This window comes from Panthera uncia (assembly GCF_023721935.1).
Source record: "Panthera uncia isolate 11264 chromosome C1 unlocalized genomic scaffold, Puncia_PCG_1.0 HiC_scaffold_4, whole genome shotgun sequence".
NCBI lineage: Eukaryota > Metazoa > Chordata > Mammalia > Carnivora > Felidae > Panthera > Panthera uncia.
The window spans coordinates 80,611,351-80,635,964 of record NW_026057585.1 but is presented as its reverse complement, the minus strand read 5'-3'; the positions used below and the strand labels follow the sequence as shown (position 1 = coordinate 80,635,964).

At 48.2% G+C, this 24,614-nt stretch overlaps 1 protein-coding gene across 2 annotated transcripts; it reads right to left on the bottom strand.

The window, feature by feature from the left end:
- Positions 1-163: 163 nt before the first annotated feature.
- BSDC1 (BSD domain containing 1) lies at positions 164-24,025 on the bottom strand. Of its 2 annotated transcripts, none has more exons than XM_049617577.1 (11): positions 23,921-24,025; positions 23,282-23,342; positions 18,307-18,423; positions 15,314-15,481; positions 13,601-13,655; positions 10,889-11,004; positions 10,390-10,458; positions 10,150-10,228; positions 8,235-8,714; positions 1,851-1,954; positions 164-395 (listed from the first exon to the last, which is right to left on the bottom strand). In XM_049617577.1, coding segments are annotated over exons 1-11 (1,284 nt in total). In that variant the 5' UTR covers positions 23,923-24,025; the 3' UTR covers positions 164-362. The 2 variants fall into 2 exon arrangements, with proteins under 2 accessions (XP_049473534.1, XP_049473533.1); XM_049617576.1 differs by lacking the exon at positions 23,921-24,025 and adding an exon at positions 23,609-23,649.
- Between the last annotated feature and the right edge of the window lie 589 nt (positions 24,026-24,614).

Below are 24,614 nucleotides of genomic sequence, written 5' to 3'. Positions count from 1 at the left end.
GACTGGTGCTTAGGTCCTGCACAGATAGAAGGGCTAGAGTTATCCCTTGGGACTTCCCAGCAAGAGTCCCCAAGAACAGTGGGTGTTCAGCAGAGAAATGTAGGCTCTTCTGGTGAGGAGGGTAGGGCTCCTCCCCTTTGAGTCATCCTATGGTTGGCACAAGTCAGAGTTCCTGGTTTGGATTTAGTGAGCCCCTTCCCAGATGTGAGCAGAGGCCCAAAAGACCAGTAAAGAGCCACCCAGAGGTCTGGTTGACAGAAGCCATTGGGGGGACATTCTCAGTCAGTGTCTTCCAGGGCTGGGCTGAGGTGAGCGAGGGGGTGGGAGGTTCTGTGGGCGGGGGAGCTGCACGCTCTGGCCCCTCATTCCCAGTCCTCCCACTCTACATCTTCCAGCTGCGGACAGGAGGGGATAACGGAGAGCACAAACACATATTTACTCCTCTGAGTCAAGCCCGGACCCAGCCTCCCCTTGCTGCCCCCATTTCCAGACAGCCCTCCCCTAAACATCTTCCCCCAACTCCCTGCACACCCCGCCCCCCCACCTTGGGCCACACCCTGCCCCCTAGGAGAGTGAACCACTGTCTTAAGGAACACGTCTGGGAGCAGAGCTGCCCTGTGTCCGAGTGGTGGGGCTGCTGCTCTGATCATTCCAGACCCAAAGGAAATGCTTCCATCAGCCAACACTGGACACTGGGAGGGGACATCCTGCTTCCAGGAACCAACTCAGTCAATCCCTTAAGGAAAACTTGAGAGTGGCCCCGTGATCAGAAGCAAGGTGGCACTGTACTGCAGGTGCTCACAGGGTCTTCATCAGGGGCTCTAGTGCCCTAACTTCAGCTGAAGTCTCTTCAGGGAACTTTCTATCGGCCTGCTGTCAGCTGATCCCCGGTATGATGGGTTGTAGAATGACTGCCTGGGTATATGGTGGCCAGGTTTTACAGAGGGTCGCAAAGACCCAGAAGGCATTAAGCCCCTGTGACATGATAGGGGATCATGGCCCTTCTCTACCCTGGGTATAGTGAGGTCATAGAAGCAAAGTACTCATGGGTAGGTCTCTACCTCTCCCCAGGCTTCAGTTTTCCCATATGAAAAACGAGGCCCTGCCTATCTTTCTACTCTGTTTACCTCTTTACAGCAGGTTTATGAGCTACATGATAGAAGAAATCATGTGATTCTTGTGTAACAGTGGGAGTAACACTGACTTGAATGTTATATGTCTGGGCTGCAGCCTCACTCTTGCCACTTAGCTGTGAGAGCTTTTTCCCTGCCTTTCATTCAAAAATGACTCCTTCTTGATTTTGGCAGGTAATGAAGAGTTAGAGTAATAAGGCCTCTGAGCTTCTAACTGGACTGGGTTTTGTGGTGGCTTCGGTAACATTCACTGGGAGCTCGCATGTCCCAGGCACGATGCCTAACATGCCTATATGCATTACCTCTCACAGCTTATGTGCTTCTAAGATCAATTCTGTTTTCGATGGGAAAACAGAGGCTCAGGTTAAGTGACTCGCCCTAGATCACACTATCTTTTGTCTCCAAGGCCAGGAATCTCTCTGTTCAGGTCCCATCCCTGGGAACCATGAATCAGAAGATCTGGGGCAGGGTTTGGAGTCTACATTTTTTAGTAGTTCCTCAGGTGACTCTGATGCAGAGCTAACATCAGGTACTCTCTCACCATCTACCCTGGAACTGAGGGGAAACAGAGCCTGCTGACGGAAACCATTCAGGGCCTGAAGCTGCCATCTCAGGAACAGGGATCCACCCTGAGGGGACAGTTGGACTTGATGGGAGGAGTCCTCAAACACTGGGATCATTGGGCTTGCTTCCCTGTGGCCAGCCAGGCCCACTCACCTCCCCAGTGGCATCCACTTTGGAGAGTGCCATCTGTACTTCTTCTTCAGTCATGTCCAAGTCAAAGTCCTTCTCCCAGTCCTCACTGATGTCCGTGCTTGAGCCTGGAACCATGATCCACAGTGTCAAAGGTGGGAAGGGGTATGTATGAGCAGGTTGTAGCTGGGGGTTATGGCACTCTTCAAAAGGGCCTGGCAAATATACATCAAAGCTCTCACATTCTGTTGTCACTCTGGCTCAGTGATTCCACTTTTAGGAATCCATTCTAAGGAAAAATCTTGGATTCAGTAAAAGATTTAGCCAAAGGGATGTTCACTGTAGTGCGGTTATAGTGATGAAAATTTAAAAAAACCTGGGGCACCTGGGTGGCTCAGTCGGTTAAGCGTCCGACTTCGGCTTGGGTCATGATCTCACGGTTTGCGGGTTCGAGCCCGGCATCGGGCTCTGTGCTGACATCTCAGAGCCTACAGCCTGCTTCTGATTCTGTGTCTCCCTCTCTCTCTCTCTCTCTGCCCCTTCCCCACTCATGTTCTGTCTCTCTCTCAAAAATAAATAAAAACATTTAAAAAATAAAAAAATAAAAAAATAAAAAAATAAATAAACCTGAGAGTCCACTGATAGGGAATTACAAAAGTAAATAAATGGTATAGTCACATGATGGAACATTATGTGGCTTTTAAATGTTAGGCTGTAGAGCACTTATATGCATGGCAAAATAATCTAAAACTATTAAGTGAGGAAAAGTAAGTTACTAAATAGTGAAGAAGCACTTTGGCCCAGAGGCTCCCAGGAGCCACAGAAATCTTCTAGAAGACATAAACAATGAACCTCTTCCTCTTCACTCACTCCACGCTACCTACACTGACCTCGCTACTCCTGAAACACACCAGACACATTCCTGCTTTAGGGCCTTCGCATGGGCTGTTCCTTGTACTTAGAACGCTCTCCTCAGACATCCACAGGCCAATTTCCTCACCTCCTTCACGCCTTTGCTCAAATCCTACCATCTAAATGTGGCCTGCCCTGACCATCCCACTTTAAACTGCAACCCACTTCCGCACTCTGCTCTCTTTATTCTTTTTTCCATTGCATTTATCACTTTCGAACATATTACATCATTAGACTTAATATGCTTATTGTCAATAATAGAGGAACTAGAATGTGAGCTCCCTGAGGGCAGGGATCTTTGTTTTCCTTTCTTAGGTATGCCCAGTGCCTAGAATACAGAGTTTGCACCCAACAGATATTCATGGACCCTTTTCTAAACCAGGGTTGGCAAACTACGGCCCATGGACCAAATCCAGCCTACTGCCTGTTTTTGGAAATTCAGCTTTGGAACACAGCCCTTGCCGTTTGTTTACATATCGCCTATGGCTGCTTTCCTGCTACAACAGCAGAGCTGAGTAGTTCTAACAGACTGTATGCCCCAAAAGCCTAAAATATTTGTGATCTGGCCCTATACAGAAAAAATCTACTCATCCCTGCTCTGGGTGATTCTGATGCCTGCTAAGGTTAGCAGTCACTGCTCTAAACATTCGTTATTTGGATAGGACTTCTTAGAGGGAACATAAAAAAATGTCCATGTGAAGGTTATTACTAAGAAGAAAACTACAAAAAGAGTTTTTTAAAAAAGAATATGCAGAAAAAAAGTATATGTATTATAAGTCCATTAAAAAAATATGCTCAAAGGGGCACCTGGGGTGACTCAGTTGGTTGAGCATCCGACTTCAGCTCAGGTCATGATCTCGCGGTTCGTGGGTTCGAGCCCTGCATCGGGCTCTGTGCTGACAGCTCAGAACCTGGAGCCTGCTTCGGATTCTGTGTCTTTCTCTCTCTCTCTCTCTCTCCTCTGCCCCTCCCCCACTCATGCTCTCTCTCCCTCTCTCAAAAATAAATAAGCATTAAAAAAAATATGCTCACAGATGCTTGTACACAGAGAAAAGATGTGTAAAATACCCACAAAAATACTAACAATAGTTACCTCCAGGTGATGAGGTCATGGGGTAATTTTCTTGGTATTTTTTTCTATAATGAACACATACTACTTTGTAACTTTTTTTGTCTATTAAAAGCATATTTAAAAAAAGTAGGTCCCTGATCTCCCAATGGCACGACCTGTAAACACGTCCTTGTTTCTTGTACAGCTTGCTCCTCACCAGGCACCCAGGCTCTGAGACCTCCCCTAAGCCCTGCCCCTGTGCTCCTTATAAGGGGTCTTGCTCTGTTCTCACTTCCTAGCCACAAGCATCCTGAGTCTCTGGAGCCTTGTAGACCTGGATGGAATCTTTACTTTTTTTTTTATCTATTGTGTAGTCTTGGGTAAGTTATTTTGGGCTTCAGTCTATTTATAAAACAAGGATAAAACCACCCTCTTTGCAGAGAACCACAGGAGGAGCTTATTATGCAGATACCTGCCTCCCCTTCCCCCTCATTCAGATTCTGAACGTCTAAGTGGTGGCCCAGAACTCTGCATTATAAATAGATACCTGGGTGATTCTTTGTAGGTCTGGGCCTGCAGTTTGAGATCCAACAGTGTTAAGATTAGAAGTGTCAATGTGAAGTCCACGTAACACACATACACATAGTGGGGATTTAACAAATGGGGGCCGTTAAAGGCACGGTCTCAGAGTTCAGTAATTTTGCACGTGGTCCCACGGCTAGCCAGGGCAGACTGGCAACCAAGACCAGGTTCTTCGGACTCCGCATCCAAGTCTCTCTATGCCTTCAGAACATTTTGGTGGCACACACCTGGCTGGCTGTCAGTGTTGGCTTCCTGTGAGTTATGGCTGATTCCTCATTTCAGAGGTGTGGCCATGGCCATGACCGCTTTCCCTAACCTCAGGTTGCCCTCTTTTTCAGGCTTTAAATGTTAGGGCAGTCCTTCCAGGGGTGGAAAACAGAGTATCAGCTTACAGTTTTGGAGCACCTCACACCCACCCTCTGAGGTGGGTATTAACAGTCCCAATTTTCAGATGACGAAATGTAGCCTTTGAGTGGCAGAGATGAGAACCAGGGCTGTCTCTGCCATGTGCCTCCTCCCACCATCTTGTCCTCTCACACAAGAGTACTAACATCTCCATTACACTGTGCATGTGGCGGAGAACTGAGCTATGCCAAAACAATTTAAGATTTCCTGATGGAGTTTGTCTATTGTTTAAGAAAGGGGAGTTTTCAGGTGATTACTAACCTCACAGTGTTGCCACTCAGCTCATTTTCTTCTGTTTAATTGGATCTCTGCTTTCCCAGAGAAGAGATGGAGGCAAAAGCCACTCTCAAGTCAGTCATTGGTGAAGTAGGGCCTTCAGCCCAGGGCACCTTCTGGTTTGCAGGCCATAGGCCTGTCTCAGTCTCTCCTTCCCCTCCTCCTGCTGAGGGAACCTGAGCAGGGTAAGTCCAGGCTCTTAGATTAAATGGCTCTTGGGTCAAAATGCAGGTGGGAAGCAGCTCTGCAAGGACAACGATTGCCCCACTGCCCCTGGACTGTGGGAGACTGTGTGGCTAGCCTACCCCAAGAGACTCTGCTGTGCCCAGAGACCAAGCCTCTCTTACATCATCTAAGAGGTAGACCTAAGAGAAAAACGGAGTCACTCACCGTCTCCAAGCCTTCATTATTTCTTTTTAAGATTCACTCTCTCTACTCTGTTCCCACTGTCCTCCTGTCAGTCCAAGGCCCCATCTTCTCCCGCCTAAGTGACTGCTTGTGGTGGGTCTTCGGCAGCGATAACCCAGCCCTCCTGCAAACCCCCGAGTGTCAGAGGCAGCAGAGCAGAGCAATGAAGAGCTTATGCCACAGCTCCCCCGTAATCTCATTTTGTCCCATTTCAACCCACCACTCATTTTTCTGACCCTGCTCTCCCACAGCCCAATTCCCAATGGAGCCTACAGTATTTTTTTTTTAATAAAACAAAACATTTTTTTATATTTATTTCTGAAGGAGAGAGAGGAACAGAGTGTGAGGGGGGAGGGGCAGAGAGAGAGGGAGACAGAGAATCGGAAGTAGGCTCTGAGCTGTCAGCACAGAGCCCGATGGGGGGCTCAATATCGGGCTCAAACTCACGGGCCATGAGATCATGACCTGAGTGAGCCAAAGTCGGACACTTAACCGACTGAGTCACCCAGGTGCCCTGGAGCCTATGGCTCTTTAATCCAACTGTTTCACTGTCTCTCCTTCCCTTTCCCAGCTCCAATTCCATGAGCCACAATTCTGATCACTTTTTTGCATATACTTGTGGACTTTCCTCTTTTCCTCCACCGATTTCCCCTGGCTAAATTTGAACCCTGGTTAAATCCAGCTCCCCATCTATTCTGTGCCTGCACCTAGGCTACTGAATGTAGCTGGACAAAAGTACACCAGTGCTGACTGGTGTCTCTTAAAATTCATGACTGCTATCTCAAACGGGCCCTTAGTACCACCCAGCCAGCAACTCCATACCACCTGTTGGGTCCCTCACCTACTCTTCCACTTTCCCAAAGTACTTTTTCATGCTTTTGTAAAGACTTAGTGAGTGGGTGGTTGATCTCAAGTTTCCTACCAGTAAAAAAAAAAGGGGAGGGGGCGGGAAATCACACAGACCTCTCTTGGGCTTCTGTGAGGACTAAGTGATATGCATATCCAGTGCTTAGCACAGAGTGATACAGACATATAGAAAGTGCTCAGAGATAGTACCTCTTATCATCATCATTTCCCCAAAGCAGGGCTCTACTCATACTTCTTCCCTGATTGAGGACCTATTGTGGAACAATTACCCCCAATTTGTAGAGGAATAAATGGGGCTTAGAGAAGATCAGTAACTTTTCTGAAGTCACATGGCTTAGGAGCAAGGTTGGGATTTGAACCCAGAACTGTTCAAACCCCAGAGTCTGATCCCTTAGCCTCTGTACGTGAGGCTCTTTGTACAGGTTAGGCATCTAATGTGAGCAGCACGCCCTGCCACTTTATGGCACCAAGTCCAACGTTCCAAGTTTGGCTAAGATTTTAAGTTCTTAAGTTCTGCTTCTGAGTTAACCCATCTACCCTTCTTATTCCTCCCTCTCCTGGGAGATAATACAGCAAAGTGGGCTTTACTCACCACTTCTCCTGCCCATGGCCTCTGCTATCTGGACTTTGTAGGCCCCTGAGCCCCGCAGCTGCCCTCAACTCTCCACCTCTCCTATACAATGCCTGTCTCCTCAGTAAACCAACCGCTGATACTTGGAGCCTTCCTTCTTTCTCTGAACTCCTCCAGCATCAAGCCTGCCCCATACAGCTTCATGTTTCATCATAAAGACTGCAGCTTTTGCCCCTCCCTCCTCAGTGTCTCATAAAGAGTAGGTAGGAGCTCAATGGATGACCTCACTGAATCAGAGCCAGAAGGAGAGCATTGTGTTGGAAACTGGAAACCCTGTGGTTTCCATCAGGGAGCAAGGGGAGGGGTGTGGTGGGGCCAGTTTCCCTTCCACTGCAGCAAACCAGTCTCTCAGCACCAGCAGGCCAGGGCTCACCTGCTGGGCAAGTTTCGTGGCTGACTGGTACTGTGTGTGTGTTTCAGGAGAGGCCTTGCTGACAATCAGCTAGCTCTGAAGAGGGATTCTGAATGTGGCAAAACAGTCAACCCCAGAGCTCTTACTGTCCTTTCCTTCCCAGAATTAGAGAGGTTCCCCTTTGACAAAAAGTCAGAGTCTCCAGTCTCAAATTTCACTATACAGATAAGAAACTAAAGCTTTAAAACTTAAGCTGGGTCACAGCAAGTTCATGAGGATTCATTTAATTCTTTTTTAAACTGTACCTGTTAAGTTTTATGGATTTCGTGCTCCTAATAATGGGATAAGCTTAGGGAGGCTAAATGACTTTCCTGAGGTCAAAAAGGGTGAGGACCCCTGACAATCAATGACACAGGGATTTCCAACCCAGGGTAAGGCTTAATTGTCCAAATGGACAGTGTGGTAGTTACGGGCATAGGCTCTGAGTCAGAGACCTGGGCCTGAATCTGGGCCTGCCACTTCCTGGCCATGTGAATTTGAGCAAGTTACTTAACATTTCTGAGCCTCATTTTCTTCATCCATAAAATCCCGACCTGACTGGGCTGTGAGATGAAATGAGAAATTAAATGCAATATAACACACTAAGCCCAGGACACGGCATAAACCTTATTCTGTTGGACCTAAGACCCCAACGATTGTAAGATGCACCCTTCTTTCAGAGTATATGTACACCTTGGATGAAATAAGGTAATAAATACTCAACAGATAGCAGCTGTCACCATCATCAGTATCACAAATGAAAGGGTGAGGAAACTGGCACCACAAATGCTTCTGGGATCCTAAAGAGACAAGTCTGCCTTATGGGGTAACAACTCTTGCTTGTCCCCCTCCCCCCTGCTCCCTGGGATTTTGGCCTCGACTTACCTTTCTTTCCATTGTTAGAGGGCGTAGACTTCCCACTGTCCGAGTTCAGCTCAAACACCCGTAAGTCTGTGAGTACCTCCTCCCTCAGAGTCTCTACTCTGGCTGGAGGCCTAGGCTCTGGGCCGCTGGGGCGGCCAGCAGGGGTGTGGGGCTTGAACTGAGCTGGGGGCGGGGGTCCAGTCTCACCCACATCCACAGCCAGGCCCTGTTCCTCCAAAGATGCCTCTAGCAGCTTCTGGGACAGGTCCTTGGGCAACACGGGTGCCTCAGCTGCAGTGGCAGGTTTGGCGATCTGGGTCACGGGGGAGATGCTCTCACTGCTCTCTGAAGGAGTCACCTCTGTTGGAGGCTCGGCTGGAGTCATCAGATTCTCTTCACAGGGGCTCAGGGGGCCAGGTCCTCCTTCAGGGGACGTGGAGGTTTTGGCCACAGGAACCTTTGCCTCTTTTGCAGAGATGGGTGAGTCGCTCACAAGCTCCTCTGTTGAGAGAGAACAGGAAAGAGGGCTACGTACCCTGGTCAGCCCCAAGACAACCTTGGAGCTCTCTGAAGACAGACCTCAGGTTCCCACCAAAGCTTACTCCGATCAAGACTAAAGGGTGCCAGTTTCCTCACCCTTTCCCCATCACGGTTCCTCTGCAGATACTTCCTGCTGGTCAAAGTCTCTCCTACGCTGAGGCCTAGCATATGTCTGGTGGACACTCAGCTTCTGGCAGCACATCCCAAGATGGTATTATAGATTCGAAAGCTAAGACTTGACAGTCAGTTCTGGGTTCAGGCTGGGCTCTGCTCTATCCTCAGTGTATGATCTCGGGCAAGACCCTGGACTTTTCTTTAACTTACCCCAACTTAATAAATGTGTTAATAGCATACAGGTGGCTCCAACATACTATCCAAAGTTGAGCTACCAGGTAGAGGAGGCTGAGCTCTTAAGCGAGTGGTTCCCAAACCTGGCTAGGCACGAACCATTACCAGGGGAGCTTGTTAAAAATGCAAGTTTGGGGGCGCTTGGGTGGCTCAGCCTGTTAAGAATCCGACTTCGGCTTAGGGTCATGATCTCACAGTTCATGAGTTCAAGCCCTGCGTCGGGCTCTCTGCTGTCAGCACGGAGCCCACTTTGGATCCTCTGTCCCCTCCCCCTCTCTGCCCCTCCCCCACTCACGTTCTCTCCCTCCCTCTCTCTCAAAAATAAACATCAAAAATTTTTTTTTAAATTTAATGTTTATTTTTGAGAGACGGAGAGAGAGAGAGAGAGAGAGAGCACGAGTGGGGAAGGGGCAGAGAGAGAGGAAGACACAGAATCTGAAGCAGGCTCCAGGCTCTGAGCTGTCAGCACAGAGTCCGACATGGGGCTCAAACTCACGAAGAGTTCAGGACCCAGACTTCAAAGAAGTTAGTTGGCATCCATGGCTAGCAAGCACTTGATAAAAGCAATGGCAAGTCCTCCCCAATAAAGCAGGGGAAGAAAGCAAACCCAAAAATGCGCTTCTAAAATGGTGATATATATTTTACACTTTAAGTTTACTTGTGTCCTTAAAGCATCCCAAGTGCCCCCCCCTGAAATTTTTTTAAAGTACAACTTTGGCCACATCCCCAGAGTCTCATTTAGAATGGGGGGAAGGGAATCTTGAATTCTGATAAGCCTCCTAGGTGACTGTGAAGTGGCTGGCCCATAGGCTGGCAGGGGAATCTGTTGCTACTGACACATGTGATTTCCTTACCTAAACCAGGAATTCCGCCAGCCCAGGCAAACATTTCCTTTTTAGTTCAGCCTATCCTCAGCATGGACAAGCGCCATATACATGCCCTACGCTTCCCTGCATGCCAGGTCTCTCCGGTGTTCAGAGATGGCCAGATGGTCCCTACAGGCAGCACAGGACCTGTGACTTGCCCATCACCTTTCAATACCTCTTACCTTCTTCCTCCTCCCAGCCAGGCTCTTCAGAGATGCTCTGTTCTGCCCGTTGCTTCAGGGCATCCCTCCGGGCCTGCTCCTGAGTGTGGGGGAGATGGCCAGAAGCAGTCAGGGCTCACTCTCCCCAGACCCTGGCCCTGACCCCAGAACCCTTGGTACCTTGTGTCCCTTCTTCCCTCAACAAAATCCAGTCTACTTCCCCAAGGGCTGAGTGGACTTCCCCGGGCCAGGCCAGCATACCTGCTCTAGTTGATGGACTTTATAGAAATACCGATGCCAGAATTCTGAATGGGAAACAGCTGCTGGGACCTGGAGGGAGGGGACAGTGGAGATGAGACTTTGGGAGTGGTTGTGTACGGTCTGTGTCCCCAGCCTTATCAGCCTGCTCCCAGCTGCTCTGGATTTAAGATGTGGCTCCGTGGCTGAGCAGTTTTCCTCAGAGCACTTAACACCCTTCCATCCCCAGACCCACTTTCCTGGCCTAGCTTGGCCAAGGAGAGAGAAAAGAATTCCCATCAGGTTTTGCTGGCCCTTCCATTTTTCCCCTGATTGCCAGAAGCCTGGCGAATCAGCTTTGCCCATGTAGACTCTTGGCTCAGGACCTGGCTGGTCTGGCTCTAGAGGGTCTCAGACTGCTCTCTGGGCCAGGTAACTGCAGTGACTCGAGCTAGATATGTGCCTCCCACCTCCTGACACCTCAAGCTGAAGCTGGGTAAAGTCCTGCCAGCTGGGCCCTCACCATCTTGGTGTAGAGGGCCCGGATGGAGGGGCTGCCTACAAGGAGCTCTGAGATCTCCCCCTTCTTCTCCTCCAAGCAGAACTGGGAAAGCCAGGCGTCAAACAATTCCGGGGGCCCTGCAGAGGGACAGACACTGATGGTCAGTTTTTTGGGTCTGGAGAAAGAACACCGGGCCTACAGAAAACATAGCTAAGCCTGGACATGGACAGTGAGGAAAGCTTAAGGTTTTTTTTCAAAGCCATTTGGCCAAAGGTGGGGGGTCGGGAAGGGTGAAGGGGTGGGTAGGCCCCACTGGTATCACGGCATAGCATTTAAGTGATCTCTAGAACGGGCTACTATCTGCATGTTCTCATGCTGCTTGCTTTTTGGCCCACTGCACTTGGCTACTGAATGCCCTCCTCTCCGAAACTGTTCTCATGTCCCCAGGGACCCCCATGTTGCCAGTCTAAAGGCTACTTCCTGGGGCACCTGGCTGGCTCAGTCAGTTGAACGTCTGACTCTTGATTTTGGTTCAGGTCATGACCTCTCAGTTTGTGGGATTTAGCCCCCTGTCAGGCTCCATGCTGACAGCATGGGGCCTGCTTGAGATTTTTTCTCTCCCTCTTTCCTCCCCACTCCTGCATGCACACACGCACTTTCTCTCTCAAAAATAAATAAACTTAAAAAACAAAAATAAAGGCTACTTCTCTGCCCTCTCTCATGTGACCAGTCCGGCTTCTGACCCTGGGAGCCACTGTCGTCCTCGTGACGCCCTCTTCTCTTCTGGCTTCTCAGTCTTCTATGATTCCCCTCCCCCCTTTCCAGTTGTTCCATGTGAGTCTTCAGTGGCTCCTCTTTTTTCCTCTCCTTATGTCTTCCCATCTCTGTTTTCTCCTAAGATAACCTCTACTAAGCCACAGTTTTAACCTCTCCCTCCCCCAACAACTCCTCAGTCTGTCTTTGCAGCCCAGGCTACCCTTCTGGGCTCCAGAGCCAGGGGTCCAGGTGTCCTCTGGAAACTTCTATCAGCTCAGGTGCAGCAAATGCAACGTGTGCTCATTTTCTTCCGTCCCTAAGCTGTCCCACCTAGTTATCCACCAGAACCCTGGGTGCTGTCCTGGACTCCTCCTTTATCTGATCGCCCTGGGTTCCACCTCCTCGGTGTCTTCCACACCTCACTCTTCATTCCACCTGCCACTCCCTGGGTTCTGGACTTACCTCTGACGCGGGGATTCCTGCCAAGCCTCCTACCCAGTCTGCCCATCTTCTATCTTTCTCTATGCTTGATGGCTCTTTTACAAAATACAAAATCTGATCACCTCAGGCTTCAAAACCCTTCAGTAGTTCTCTAGGGAGGGCTTTTTATTTATTTTTAATTTTTTATTATTATTTTTATTAAGTAAAGTCTATACCCAACGTGGGGCTCGCACTCACGACCGTGAGATCAAGAGTCATTTGCTTCACTGACTGAGCCAGCCAGGTTCCCCTGTAGGGAGGGCTTTTTAAGCTAGGGTCCAAGCATAGGCTTCACAGAGGGTCAAAGACCTCCCATATGGCATTATAAAATTTTGTGGAGAGGGGTGCCTGGGCAGCTCAGTTGGCTGAGCGTCCGACTCTTGCTTTCAGTTCGGGTCATGGGATCGAGCCCAGGCTCTGCACTGAATGGAGAACTTGTTTGGGATTCTCTCTCTCTCTCTCTCTCCCCACCCCCCTTCTGCCTCTCTCCCCTGCTTGTGCTCTTTCTCTCTAAGTAAGTAAGTAAGTAAATAAATAAAATTTTGTGAAGAGAGGGCCTGTCATTTTCAACAGATTTTTAAAGGCCTTTGTGACTAAAAAAAAAGTTAAGAACCACTACTTTGAGCCTTTTAGGACAAAAATTCAAACTGCATGGTCTGGCACCCAAAGCCCTTCCAATCCGGCCCCCACCAGCAGCTCTCATTGCCACCCCTCCCTCACATGCACCCCTTAATCTAGACTTCTCAAATGCAGGACCTTAAAATGTCCTACTGCCATGCTTGAACACCTTCCCCCACTGCTAAAAATAAAATTGGTCTACTTGTTTTTCTTTTTAAAGTAGGCTCCACGCCCAATGTGGGGCTTGAACTCATAACCCTGAGATCAAGCGTGGGAACCTCCACCAACTAAGCCAGCCAGGCGCCCCCCAAACTAGTTTACTTCTAATTTATCCTTAAAAACTCAACGTAAGTGTCACATCCTAGGTTCCCCAGGTTGCACCGGGTGCTTCCCTTCTGGGTTCCTACTGCCCCCACCTTTCTGTGGAAACAGTCACTCTACCTCTACTATCCTTGCTTTAGTCATTGTTTCCTGTCTCTCTTTCCTAACAGCAGGTTCCTGGAGGTCTGCACTGGGGTGAGGGTTTGACTAATTTCTGAGCTCCAGTTCCCAGCCTGGGGCTTGCTGCATGAGGGGGGCTTGGCAAACAAGCGCCAAAGAGAAGGCAGGCAGGGCAGCAGGGCTGGGATGGAGCCTGAGCTGAGAATGAGGGAGCAGAGCAAAGTCTCTGCAGACTGCAGAGATGAACACAGTCTGGGTTCAGGGAGGAAAAGGGACTGTCAACCCATCCTACCACACATAAGGTACATTCTAGTCCCACTCTGGTCTCTCCACACAGGAGGTGCTGGGCCACTGCTACTAGAGACCAACAGGGTGCTCATCCCAGATTCCCGTGGTCTCCCTTCCCTGCAAGCCTCCCCCTCACCGCTACCCCCTCACCATCTGGTTCATTGCAGTAGGTTGCCGGGTCTGACTGCAGGCTGTAGAGGCGAGCCTGTAAGAAATAAAGAACAGAAATTCTGGAGTGCTAGGTGGAGAAAGCACCCCCTCTCTGACAGCATAGTCTACCATTGTTGTTAATTTAGGTGCTCAGAGACTGATCATTCCCCTGTACGTTTATTCCCATTTGGAAATCAGCCTCAACCCAGCCTCTCCCCTGCTGGCTGCCAGACCCCACAGGGCACCTGTCAGCTTGCCCATGGCTAGAAAGGGGAATACTGGGCTAGGAGTGAAAAACTGAGGCTCCCGGAAAAATGGTCTCCCCTAGTATTCCACCTGGGGAATTAAGATACAGTGTAAGCAGGCTATAAACTTGTATGTATAAAATGCTTTTGAATTGTGTGAAACCTGAAAAAAGTTAGTGCAAATACACTAATAAAGTCCAAATTTATGGGCAAAATTTGAAATAATGTATCTCCCCAAATTAAAAGCATTCATCAAGAATTTCTTTCTTTCTTTTTTTTTATTACGTTTCTTTATTTTTGAGAGGCAGAGAAAGACAGAGCACGAGTGGGGGAGGGGCAGAGAGAGAGGAAGAAGACACAGGATCGGAAGCAGGCTCCAGGCTCTGAGCCGTCAGCACAGAGCATGACACGGGGCTCGAACTCACGAACCGTGAGACCAGGTCCCGAGCCAAAGTCGGACGCTCAACCGACTGAGCCACCCAGACGCCCCAAGAATTTCTTAATTCCATAGCCAGTCTGCCGAGTGAATTATCTGCCGTGTTCCCGGTAAGGCCACAGGAGTGGCAAACTTTAGCTGGTCAACAGAAGACCCCACCTCCCCTCCTCAGTGTTATGTGGAGCAAAGGCCAGCTGTCTGCGTTAGAGCTTCAGCAAGTGGCTTTGGTGACTTACAGCTGTTAGAATTTAAAATCCTACAATTTAGGAAATTTCACACTCCCACTCAAATGTCCACTAAGTGGTGGTATTGATACTAGTGCTGGCAGATATGCTTGACAAATCAGTAGGTTTGGAAAGGAAATTCAATGCCAACCTGCTGTGACATCACGCTGTGAATTTAGGAAAAAACACTCCATGAACCGTGAAGAAGTAATGTGAGAAGATAAAATGTGGAAGAAATATTTTACCACTGTTGTTGATCTAAGTGCTTTGAAGACATCCTCCCCCCATACATTGATTCCCACTGGAAATCAGCCTTAACCCAAACGGGGAGAAGACCATGCCTGTACAGCATTCCTTATCAAGGCTGAAAGCTGAAAGGACTCCCCAAGAGCAGCACTACAGAAATGAGTGGAATAATTATGCTCTGTTCACTTGCAAGAATGTAAATAATTAAAAGGATGGTGAGTAAGAAAGATGCTGATATTTTTTATATATGTTTTTATAGCAGGTTATAAAATTCGATGTATAAAGTGTTTTTGTTAAAAAGAAAGAGTTCAAACTATCTTTACCAATGTTTGTAAATAAAAAGAAATGAAAGGTTATAGCCAAACAAGAAATAAGTGGTTCTCTTTCAGTGATGGGATTATGGATTTAGCGATAATTATCTTCTTGATTAGTACTATTCTCCAGTATAGTTATATACATATATTTATTTTCTGGCCTGAACACATACTGCTTTTATGAGTGCACATTGGAAGATGGCATCTAGTGCTGTTAGGCACCTGCAGGGGAGGCTGCTAATGAATACCTTGGTGCCATCATAGGGCTCAGCTGTGCCAGAGGGTGTGCCCATCAGGGTGATGACATCGCAGTCTATGGTCTTGTCTGGTGAGGGAGCGAAGGTGTCGGAGATCACCCCTAGGAAGTCAGACAACCCCTTCTTCATCTTCTCTGTTGCCCCCGAGGAGCCTTCAGTCTGCAGAGAGAAGTGGAAGAGGAAACAAGTGGCCCAGGAGCAGGCTGCAAGTTAGAGTTTGGGGTACTGAGGGGTAAAGCATCAGGGGCAAAGGAAGCATCAGGGGTGAAGCATTCCTGTGTAGGGACCAGGGAAGTGCTCATGGCCTCTTACCCCATCTCTGAGGTTGGAGAAGGACAGAAGTGGCCAGGGTCCCCAGACACCAGAAGAGGGTGTGGAACAGGACCCCGGTAGGCCTATATAGTCAGAGCAGAACTCCCTGACTGGCTGTTTCATCAAAATTTCAAGGCTAGTCATACTGATCAAAAACTGGCAGGAGAGGGGATGCTCGGATGGCTCAGTTGGTTGAGCATCCGACCCTGGATTTCGGCTCAGGTCACGATCTCTCAGTGCGTGGGACCGAGTCCTGAGGTGGGCTCTGCGCTGACAGCAAAGAGCCTGCTTGGGACTCTCTGTCTCCCTCTCTCTATGCCCCTCTGCTGCTCATGCTCACTTGTTCTCTCTCTCAAAATAAATAAGTAAACATTTAAAAAAATGGGCAGGATAGGATGCATGCTGTACACACTCTGTGGGGCAGGGGACCTGTGGGTGGAGTGATGGGAAAGGTACTAGTTTTGGAGACCTAACCCCCTCTGAGTCAGCTTCCTGATCTGTAAAATTAGGACAAACAGACTTCCTTCAGAGGGCTGCTGTGAAAAATAAAAAAGATCAGGCATGTACAAGCCTGGCATAAAACAAACATCTACTAAACAGCAGTACTGTAATATCACAATGTCATCATCATTGTTGCTCAGGAAGTAGAACATTCTCTATGAAAGACCGGGGATACGTGGGCAGGATGAGAACACGCATCCTTGCCTAGACGCAAACCTGGGACCAGCTGAGGGCCAACGTATGCATTGTCTAGAAGGGGCAAGTGGGACACCAAGCTTGAGCCACACTGGCCGGGATATCCTTGAACAAGCAGAAATAGGATGCTGACAGGGCCAGGCTCTAAAAACCTCATGGAAACCATAGCATTTACTCCTGATTAGGCTATCCAAGCATTTTCCACCCGGAATCTACCAGCATGCCTGGCACATGCTAGCACAGATATACAATCATATTTGTCAAATGAAAAAAAAAAAGGAATAAATAGCCACCTGGGTGGCTGAGTTGGTTAAGCGACTGACTGTTGATTTTGGCTCAGGTCATGATGTCACGGTTCCTGAGATGGAGCCCCACATCAGGCTCTGAACTGACAGTGAGGAGCCTGGTTGAGAGTCTCTCTCTCCCACTCTCTCTCTGCCCCTCCCCTGCTTGCTGGATGTCTCTCTCAAAAATAAATAAATAAACATTAAAGAAAGAAAGAGAGAGAGAGAGAAAGAGAGAAAGAAAGAGAGAGAGAGAGAAAGAGAGAAAGAAAAGAAAGAGAAAGAAAGAGAGAAAGAAAAGAGAAAGAGAGAAAGAAAGAAAAGAAACAAAGAAAGAGAAAAGAAAAGAAAAGAAAAGGAAAGAAAAGAAAAAAGGAAAGAAAAGAAAAAGAGGCGCTGGGGTGGCTCAGTCAGTTAAGCGTCCAACTCCTGATTTCAGCTCAGGTCACGATCTCACAGGTTTGTGAGTTCAAGCCCCACATTGAGCTCTGTGCTGACAGTGCAGAGCCTGCTTGGAATTCTCTCTCTCTGTTCCTCCCTCACTTGTGCTTTCTCTCTTTCAAAGTACACTTTAAAAAAAAATAAAAATAAAATTTTAAAAAGGAATAAATAAACGGAAAAAATGAGTGGTGTCTTTGCTGCTGGCTGGACCCTAGCAGTTCAGCAGGATTACTATCTGTCACTCCTGCTCATGCTCGTGAGTAGCTGTGATTAGCCCGCAGACAGTATTTTACAAGAGGAGTCAACAAAATTAAGGTTGGCTAAAAGAACTCCAAAACATGTTTTTTTATGACATGGCTTCTAATCTCAAGGCAACTGATTCAGCTGGAGATCAGATGAAGAAAGTGCAATTTCCCCAATACTAAAGGAGAAACTGTTCATGCAAAACCTATATATTATACTTCATCAGAAGCTTGAGCTTTGCAGGGATAGCCAACCATACACTATTTTCACTTTTCACACTCACTTTAGAATCTAAATCCTATCTCACAAGAAGATTCTGCCACACATCTTTGATTAATAAAAACAGGGACTGTAAGAATAGAAGTTGGCACCACCTTTCTGGAGGGTAGTTTTGCAATAAATATTAAAAGGCCTACAACTGTACTCACCGTATGATCCCTTCTAGTATTTTATTATAAAGAAAATATGAAGGGCAAAGATTTAGCAGTCAGAATGTTTACTGTAGCTCTGTTTATCCAGTACCAGAAAAAAATGAAATAGGAAACTAGGAACTGGTTAAACCTACAGAACAAAATAACAAGCCATTTATGATGCTGGAGAATGAGGTTTGCAATGATTAAGCCAGAAAGTAGGTTATAAACCGTGATATTCAGTTGATTCCAGTTTTGAAAAAGAAAGTGGACAAAGTGAAAAAGAATGAGGAACATACTCCCCAAATATTAACAGTCGTTACCTCTGGGAGATGGAACTAGGTCTTTCTTTTTCTTTTACTTACGTGTATTTTCTAAACTGTCTACAGTGAATGACTTTGCCAGAAGGAAAACATTTGCTAAAACAATACAGAAATGGGAGAGTTTATTAATACTTATTCTATATAGCTTGTTTGCTTGACAGACAGAATTCTTTCAAAGTGGGAGCCTATGGGGGAAAAACAATCACTTAATAGTAGAAAGGTTGGGGTGTCAGGCTGTGAAGGACAGTCACTCAGAGCGTGAAGGGAGTACTCACAGCTAGCTTCTCCTTGACCACACTGGCTGTGGCTGCAATGGTGCAGGCCGTGTCATGCTGGACCACCTGGGTGAACTCTGTCAGGTCTCGCTTCATGAACTCCAAGGCTTCGGAGGACTACGGGGAAGACAAGAGAGGGATGACAGAGCCAGCTGGCTCCACTACCCTTTGTTCCTGTTCCCGGGGCTGCTTCTATCCCTGACAGACACATGGAAACCTCAAGTGACATGGGAAGCCTCAGCACAGAAACAATGATTGCCTGTCCCAATCCCATGACCTGGGATTACCGAACAGCAGAGAGTACAGAGGGACTCCCTGCAGCTCTGAGAATCGGGATGAGACTCAGCCCTGACCTTTATAAGCTTTGTGGCCACAAGTAACTCTCATCTAGTTTCAGTTTTCTCCTGAGGGAGGTACACTAAATCGGTGGTTCAAGAGCAGACTGGGGAAGGGGGTGCACACAGTCCGGAAACGAAACAGACTCCGATGCATTGCTCTGAAATCCTTTAAGTCATGACATTTGTTTCAAATTTCAAGTAACCTGAAGAAAAGGTGTGTGATTCTTTTTTATCAAGGGAAAGTGTTTCTATTTTTATTTATTTTTTATTACAGGGAAGTTCAGTTGAAATATGAGGCAGTATGTGAAATTATTTGTCTGAAAAACTAAATAAACATGTTGTACTAGTGACAGTAATAGTTGAGAAAGCATTTATGAGCGATTCTTGGCAATTTAATACCAGAAAAAAGGTGTGTGGTTTTTACATTCCACAAAGGGGGTGTTGAGAGAAATACTGGATTGGATTGCCTCTGAAGTCTTGCTTCTACCATTCTAGGGTTCTATTCATCCACAGAGATCCTTCGGGCAGAATGAATATTTGCTTCTGTCAGACCGATCTGCTGCTCGCCCTGCACTCAGACCAGGTTTGAGAGAGCAGGCCCTCAGCCCTGGTCTGAGTCTTACCCTGCTTTGTTTCATCCTTACCCACTCTGGGGCACCTTCCCAAACTACCTCTGTGCTCCCCTGGCAAGCCCCCTCATTTTGCACCTGGAGAGTCACCTGAATTTTTTTTTTTTTTTTTTTTTTTGCATTTTTGAGGGTTCTGGTGACTTTTTTCTGGTTTTCATCAGGCTGGGATGAAATGGGGCAGTCTCGTCTATCAGCAAGAAGCTTCTCTGGGAGTGGGAATCATGTCTCCATTTCAGACTCAGGACTCTGTAATTGGAGTGGAGGGGCCATTTATTCTCTATTTCCATCCACTCTGCCATTCTCCATCCTGGTCTAGGCCAGCTTGCTCTGTCGAATGGACTCCTCGCAGGTTGTATCAGATACCTCTACTGCCTTCTCCTTGTGACACTGCTGGGACCTTTGGAAGTCAGAGCAGACCAGGTTGCCCCTGCTTTACATTCTACAGTGCCCATAGTGTCCTATGAGCAAGTATACGATCTTTCCCTTCACTTACAAGGCCATATAATCTCATCTCTGGCCCTCATCCTCTACCGCTGCGTTCCTCACTGAGCTCTAGTTGGCTTTCTGCAAGTTTCTCAGATGCTCTAGCATCTTCCTTACCTTCATGGTATTAGAACATATGGTTCTAACTCTTCCAAACAAATAAGTGAAAAAAACACAACAAATAAAGCCCTTCAACTGGTTAACTCTGGTTTCTCCTTCGGATCTAAGCTTAAATGTCACTTCCCCGGAGAAGCTTCCCTGATGCCACCTCAGATTAGGTTGGGTCCCTGCTTCATGTTCCCAGGGCACCTGAATGTTCTCTAACACTTGTCATACTGTAGATTATGATTACCCGTTCCAAGTCTAGCTTCCTGGATAAACTGAGTTCCCTGAGCACAGAACCCGTGTTTTTTGTTCACTGATGCTTTCCCAGTATGTGACACAGAACGCGGCATAGAGCAGGTGCTTAAATTTGCTTGTTAAATTTACATGTACAGGAGCAATTTTAATTAAATAGCCATTAGCAAGATTATTTGATAAATGGCTGTCACTAGACTGTGAGCTCTGAGGGGACAAATATGAACAGACATGGTGCCTGCCCTCAAGAAGACCGTAGTCTACTGGCAAAATGTTCATATAACAGTGTTGATACACAAGGGCAGAGTGGTGACCAGTGTATTATCAGGAAGTTGGAAAGACTTGGTGAAGGGAAGCCTGGACTTAGCCCTAAAGAATGAGCAGGAATCAGCAAAGGAAGCCTGCCTGGGGCATAGTAGGGCATAGGGCTTACCGAAGCCCATGTGCATTTCAGTCCTAATGAACATAAAAGGTAAAGCAAAACTGGTTTCGAATAAAGCTGGAGAGGTTGCCAAGGGGAACTATGGAGGGCCTGGTCAGCCCTGAGGGTAATAGGGAGCCACCAAGGGTTTGAAGGAGGTGGGACATGATGAGCTTTGCCTTTTTCACAGGTCATTCCAGTCACTCGCATACAGTGCCATGGACGGGTCTAAAAGTGACAAGAGTAGAAGACAGAGGAAAACCAGTCAGGAGGCTGCTGCTGCAATAGTCCGGAAAAGAAAACAGAATATGAATAAGGACAGTGCTGGTCAGGATGAGAGGATGGGACTGGTTCAAGAAATATTCGTCAAAAAAGGTAGATTTGGTGATTAAATGGATGTGTTGACTGAGGGCAAAAAAGAGTCAAGGAAGGGCCACTGGCTGCTAAACTAGGTGCCTGGGTGGATGCAGGGCTGCCAGCTGAGGGAGAAAATGCCGAAGGGGAAGCCCGCTTAGAAAGAGGGTGATGACAATGATTTCGGTCCTGTAGAATGTGTGGCATATCTGGATAGTTGTCCATCAGCAGCTATTCTCAAACACTGAAGTTCAGAGTAAAGGACTAGGAGTCACTCTATCACGGAAATGGAGGAGGTCACCCAGGAAGCGTTTGTAGAGTGAACAGAGCAGTGAGCGGAGGACAAGACCCTTCAAACACTACACTTTTAAGGCGCAGGAAGGGGAAGTCATGAGACAGTCGGGAAAGAAAAGCCTGGAGATGTGGAGAATTGAGAGAGAAGCATGCCACAAAGCCAAAGGAGTAGAGTTTCAAGAAAGAGGGAGTGATCACTAGTGTCAAATGCAGCAGAAACGTCCAGGAAGATAAGGGCTGAAAACCACCCACTGGATTTGGCAAGCGGTAGGTGAAGCTGAGTGTGTTTACAGATAACCTTGTATGTGGTAGTTGCAGGGATGGGGACGGAGTCATGAGAGATCATGCTGTTGATCTCAAATTATAAACAGGAGGAGATGAGGTTGTCTCCCAGAGGTAAAAGAAGAAGCAGTTGAGCAGTGGACTTGAGGAAGAGTTAGGTTTGGGGAAAGTTTCTGAAGGCAAGGGGGAAGAAAAGCATATCAGAGACTGGAAAAGCTTGCTGGGTGTTGCTCAGGCCTGAGTAAGGTTGGTGAATCTGTGGTTGGGCCAAAGAGCAATACGACTTTCTCTATCACTGTCTGTGGGTAAATGCAAGCACACACGTACACTATAGGATGAGGTAAGATGCACAGGAAGGTAGATTATAGCACCATCTCAAACTTGTCTCTAGGGCAGTACGCTAAGGGGTGCAAGGGAACGGAGGGTCCTGGGAATTGAGTGGTCCAGATGGAGCCAGGATGGGAAGGGGGAAGGAGGCAAGGCCAGGAAAGCACTGCAAGACCAAGAAAAAAAAAAAAAAAATGGAAGTAAAAATGGATGGGTGGTGTTTAAGGGATTTCCCCATCACCCTCCTCAGGACTTAATAAAAATAACTCCAGCTTATATACTATTTACTGTGTGCTAAGCATTGTCCTTGGTGCTTTACACATTATCACTCAATCCTTACAATACTATCAGGTAGGTATAATCAGTACTCCCATTTTGCAGATGAGGAACTGAGGCCTAGAAAGGTTAAATAACTTGCTCAACTTGGTCTAACAGTAAGCAGCCGAGAGGGAGATTAAGTCCTCTTTCTGAATGGGGTAAACTGTCAAAGGCAGAAACAACGTCCACACCCCTGCTTCAAACTGGGAGTTCCCCAAGAACGAAGATAGAAAGCTAACCAACTATCTATTTTTCATGAGTTACGGTAAGACCAGCCTTGAGAGAAACACACAGCAGCCCCTCGCACACCTGCTGAATGAACGTCAGACTCTCCTTCCAAGAGATCGCTCAATGGAAGTGACCTTCTTTGAGGTCTCTTCAATTAAACTTCCTTGTGAAATTCTCCTCGTGCTTATCAACAACGTAAACAACTCAGGGCATTCTTAGATTTGCTAGGCTGTAGCTGAGAGGCTGTCCAGGACTGCATAGGCTAAAGGAGGTATTAAAATGCTCCCAGAGTAGAGGACTGATTTGACCGAGATCAGAAGCCTCCCCGAGTCTGCCCTGAAGCAGGACTCACCCCAATTCCCTGAGGTAAACGGTAATTAACTTTTTTCCACAGTTCACTGGGGCCCGTTTTGACAAACTAGCACGGAAGGGAACAGAAACACACAACAGCATTGTCCGTTGGTAGAGCAGAGCCTCACTCATCCCTCAGGGATTGCTGCCTCCCTGCTAGACTGAGCTTCGTGAGGCCCAGGATTGCAGCTTATCCTCAGGACCTGTCAGAGAGTGCTGGCTGTGCCATTCTAATACCCGAATGACTAGAGCAGTAAGTTTCTATCGCTAGAGTTCTTCCTCAGGACCTAGATCAAATGTTCTCTCTTCTACGAAGCTGTGAATTTCCTGAGCTGGAATAAACTGCTCTTCCTATGGATTCCTACAAAAGGGTCGCGCCAGCCTTTAAACCAACATGTATCTCACCGTGGCTACTGCCACACTGGCCTGAGTCGGGGTCAGTCCTCCCTTACACCGATAAGGTATAACAGTAGAGCTCGGTGGGCCTCATCTCGAAGGCCTGGCGCCCACATAGGGCGGGCGGGGCCGCTCGGACCTGGTTGCAGTGAGGCGGAGCGAGGCCCTGCCGGAGGAAGGGCGCCGGCCCGGCTTACCTTCTCCTTGACTGCCTGGTAGCTCTGCTGCAGCCAGCTCCGCCACCATCCCACGTCCTCCCTGTGGAAGACAGACACATCTGGCGGCCCTGCGGTGCGACTCTTGCCCGCGCAACGATCGGGTCTCAGTTTCCCCCTGAGATGTGGTCCGCGGGCCCAGACTTGGCAGAACGCTTCCCCACCCCCCTCACACTGCGACTCCACCCCGCCTTTTCAGGTCCGTCCGCTCGCGCGCTGGCCTCCTGCTCCCCACGGGGACCCTGGCCCAGCACCCCGGCCCTCAGAGAATTCAGGCCCCAACGCCGGAGAGCAGGATGACGGGCTCACCCTTCCGCCATCTTGCCCGCATGACATCACCACTATTTACTGACCTCTGACTTCCGACACGGCACCGCCCCCTCAAGCACCGCCCCGGAGCGCTCGGCCCAATCCTCGCGCCGACACCGCCCCCAGCCCAAACTCCGCTCCGGTCCACTACTGGGCCCCGCCTCCTTGAGCCCCGTCCAGTGTCCGTCTACAATTCGCCCTTCAACTCCGCCTCTGGACTTTTGGCCCAATCCTCACTCAGTTCGGTTCTCAGGGTCCACTCCCCAGCGGTAGCCCTACCCCCCCACAACAACTACTTTTTAATCAACGTACATCGGATACGGTGGCTGCTAAGGGCCACGTTCGTCCCTCTAGCTGGACCGCGGAGGCGCGGGAGCGGAGCGGAGAAAGGGAGGGAGCGGGGCTGGAGCTCGAAAGTCTGGACCCTAGAGCTCAGGTCTAGGACCACCCCCCTTTATGAAACAAGCCGCGTAACAGCTGCTTGGGGTCTCTTCCTCCTTGTTGGCTAATCCAACAAGTGCAGAGCGGAGCCCTGGGCTAGGGTCTGCAGGTGTGTGGAGAAAATTTCATCACAGTTAACTTCCATGAGGCTTCTCGAGGGGCTCTGAGGATATTAGGGAGATAGACACACATTCACCTACCTCAACTTTTGATAGCCCAAATCAGAACTTTTTGAACTGGAGCTGAATGTGGATTGACTTGTGAAAGGGGGACAGAGACAGAAACTTTCTGGATCTGCTACCTGTCAAGTCTCATGGCCTCTTGTCTGTTTAGGGGCGTAGCTTTAGTAATTCCCCCACCCGCCATTCCGTTTTTTCTCTTTACATGATTGTTCCTGTCGTCATACATGGTATTTCTCCCACATTAAAAGCATGGAAATAACTATCAACCCTCTCTTGACCTGACACCCATTCCCTAATTCCCTTTACAGCAAAACTCCTATAAGACTTGCCCACCGCGCTGTCTTCAACTCCCCTCTCTTCCCAATCTCGCTTGAATTCACTTC

Coding starts and splice junctions, on each gene's coding strand:
- BSDC1 (XM_049617576.1), bottom strand. Junction 8,715..10,149: donor TGGCTGGGAGGAGGAAGAAG/GTAAGAGGTATT, acceptor CTCTCTCAACAG/AGGAGCTTGTGAGCGACTCA. Junction 1,955..8,234: donor CTCTAACAATGGAAAGAAAG/GTAAGTCGAGGC, acceptor TCATGGTTCCAG/GCTCAAGCACGGACATCAGT.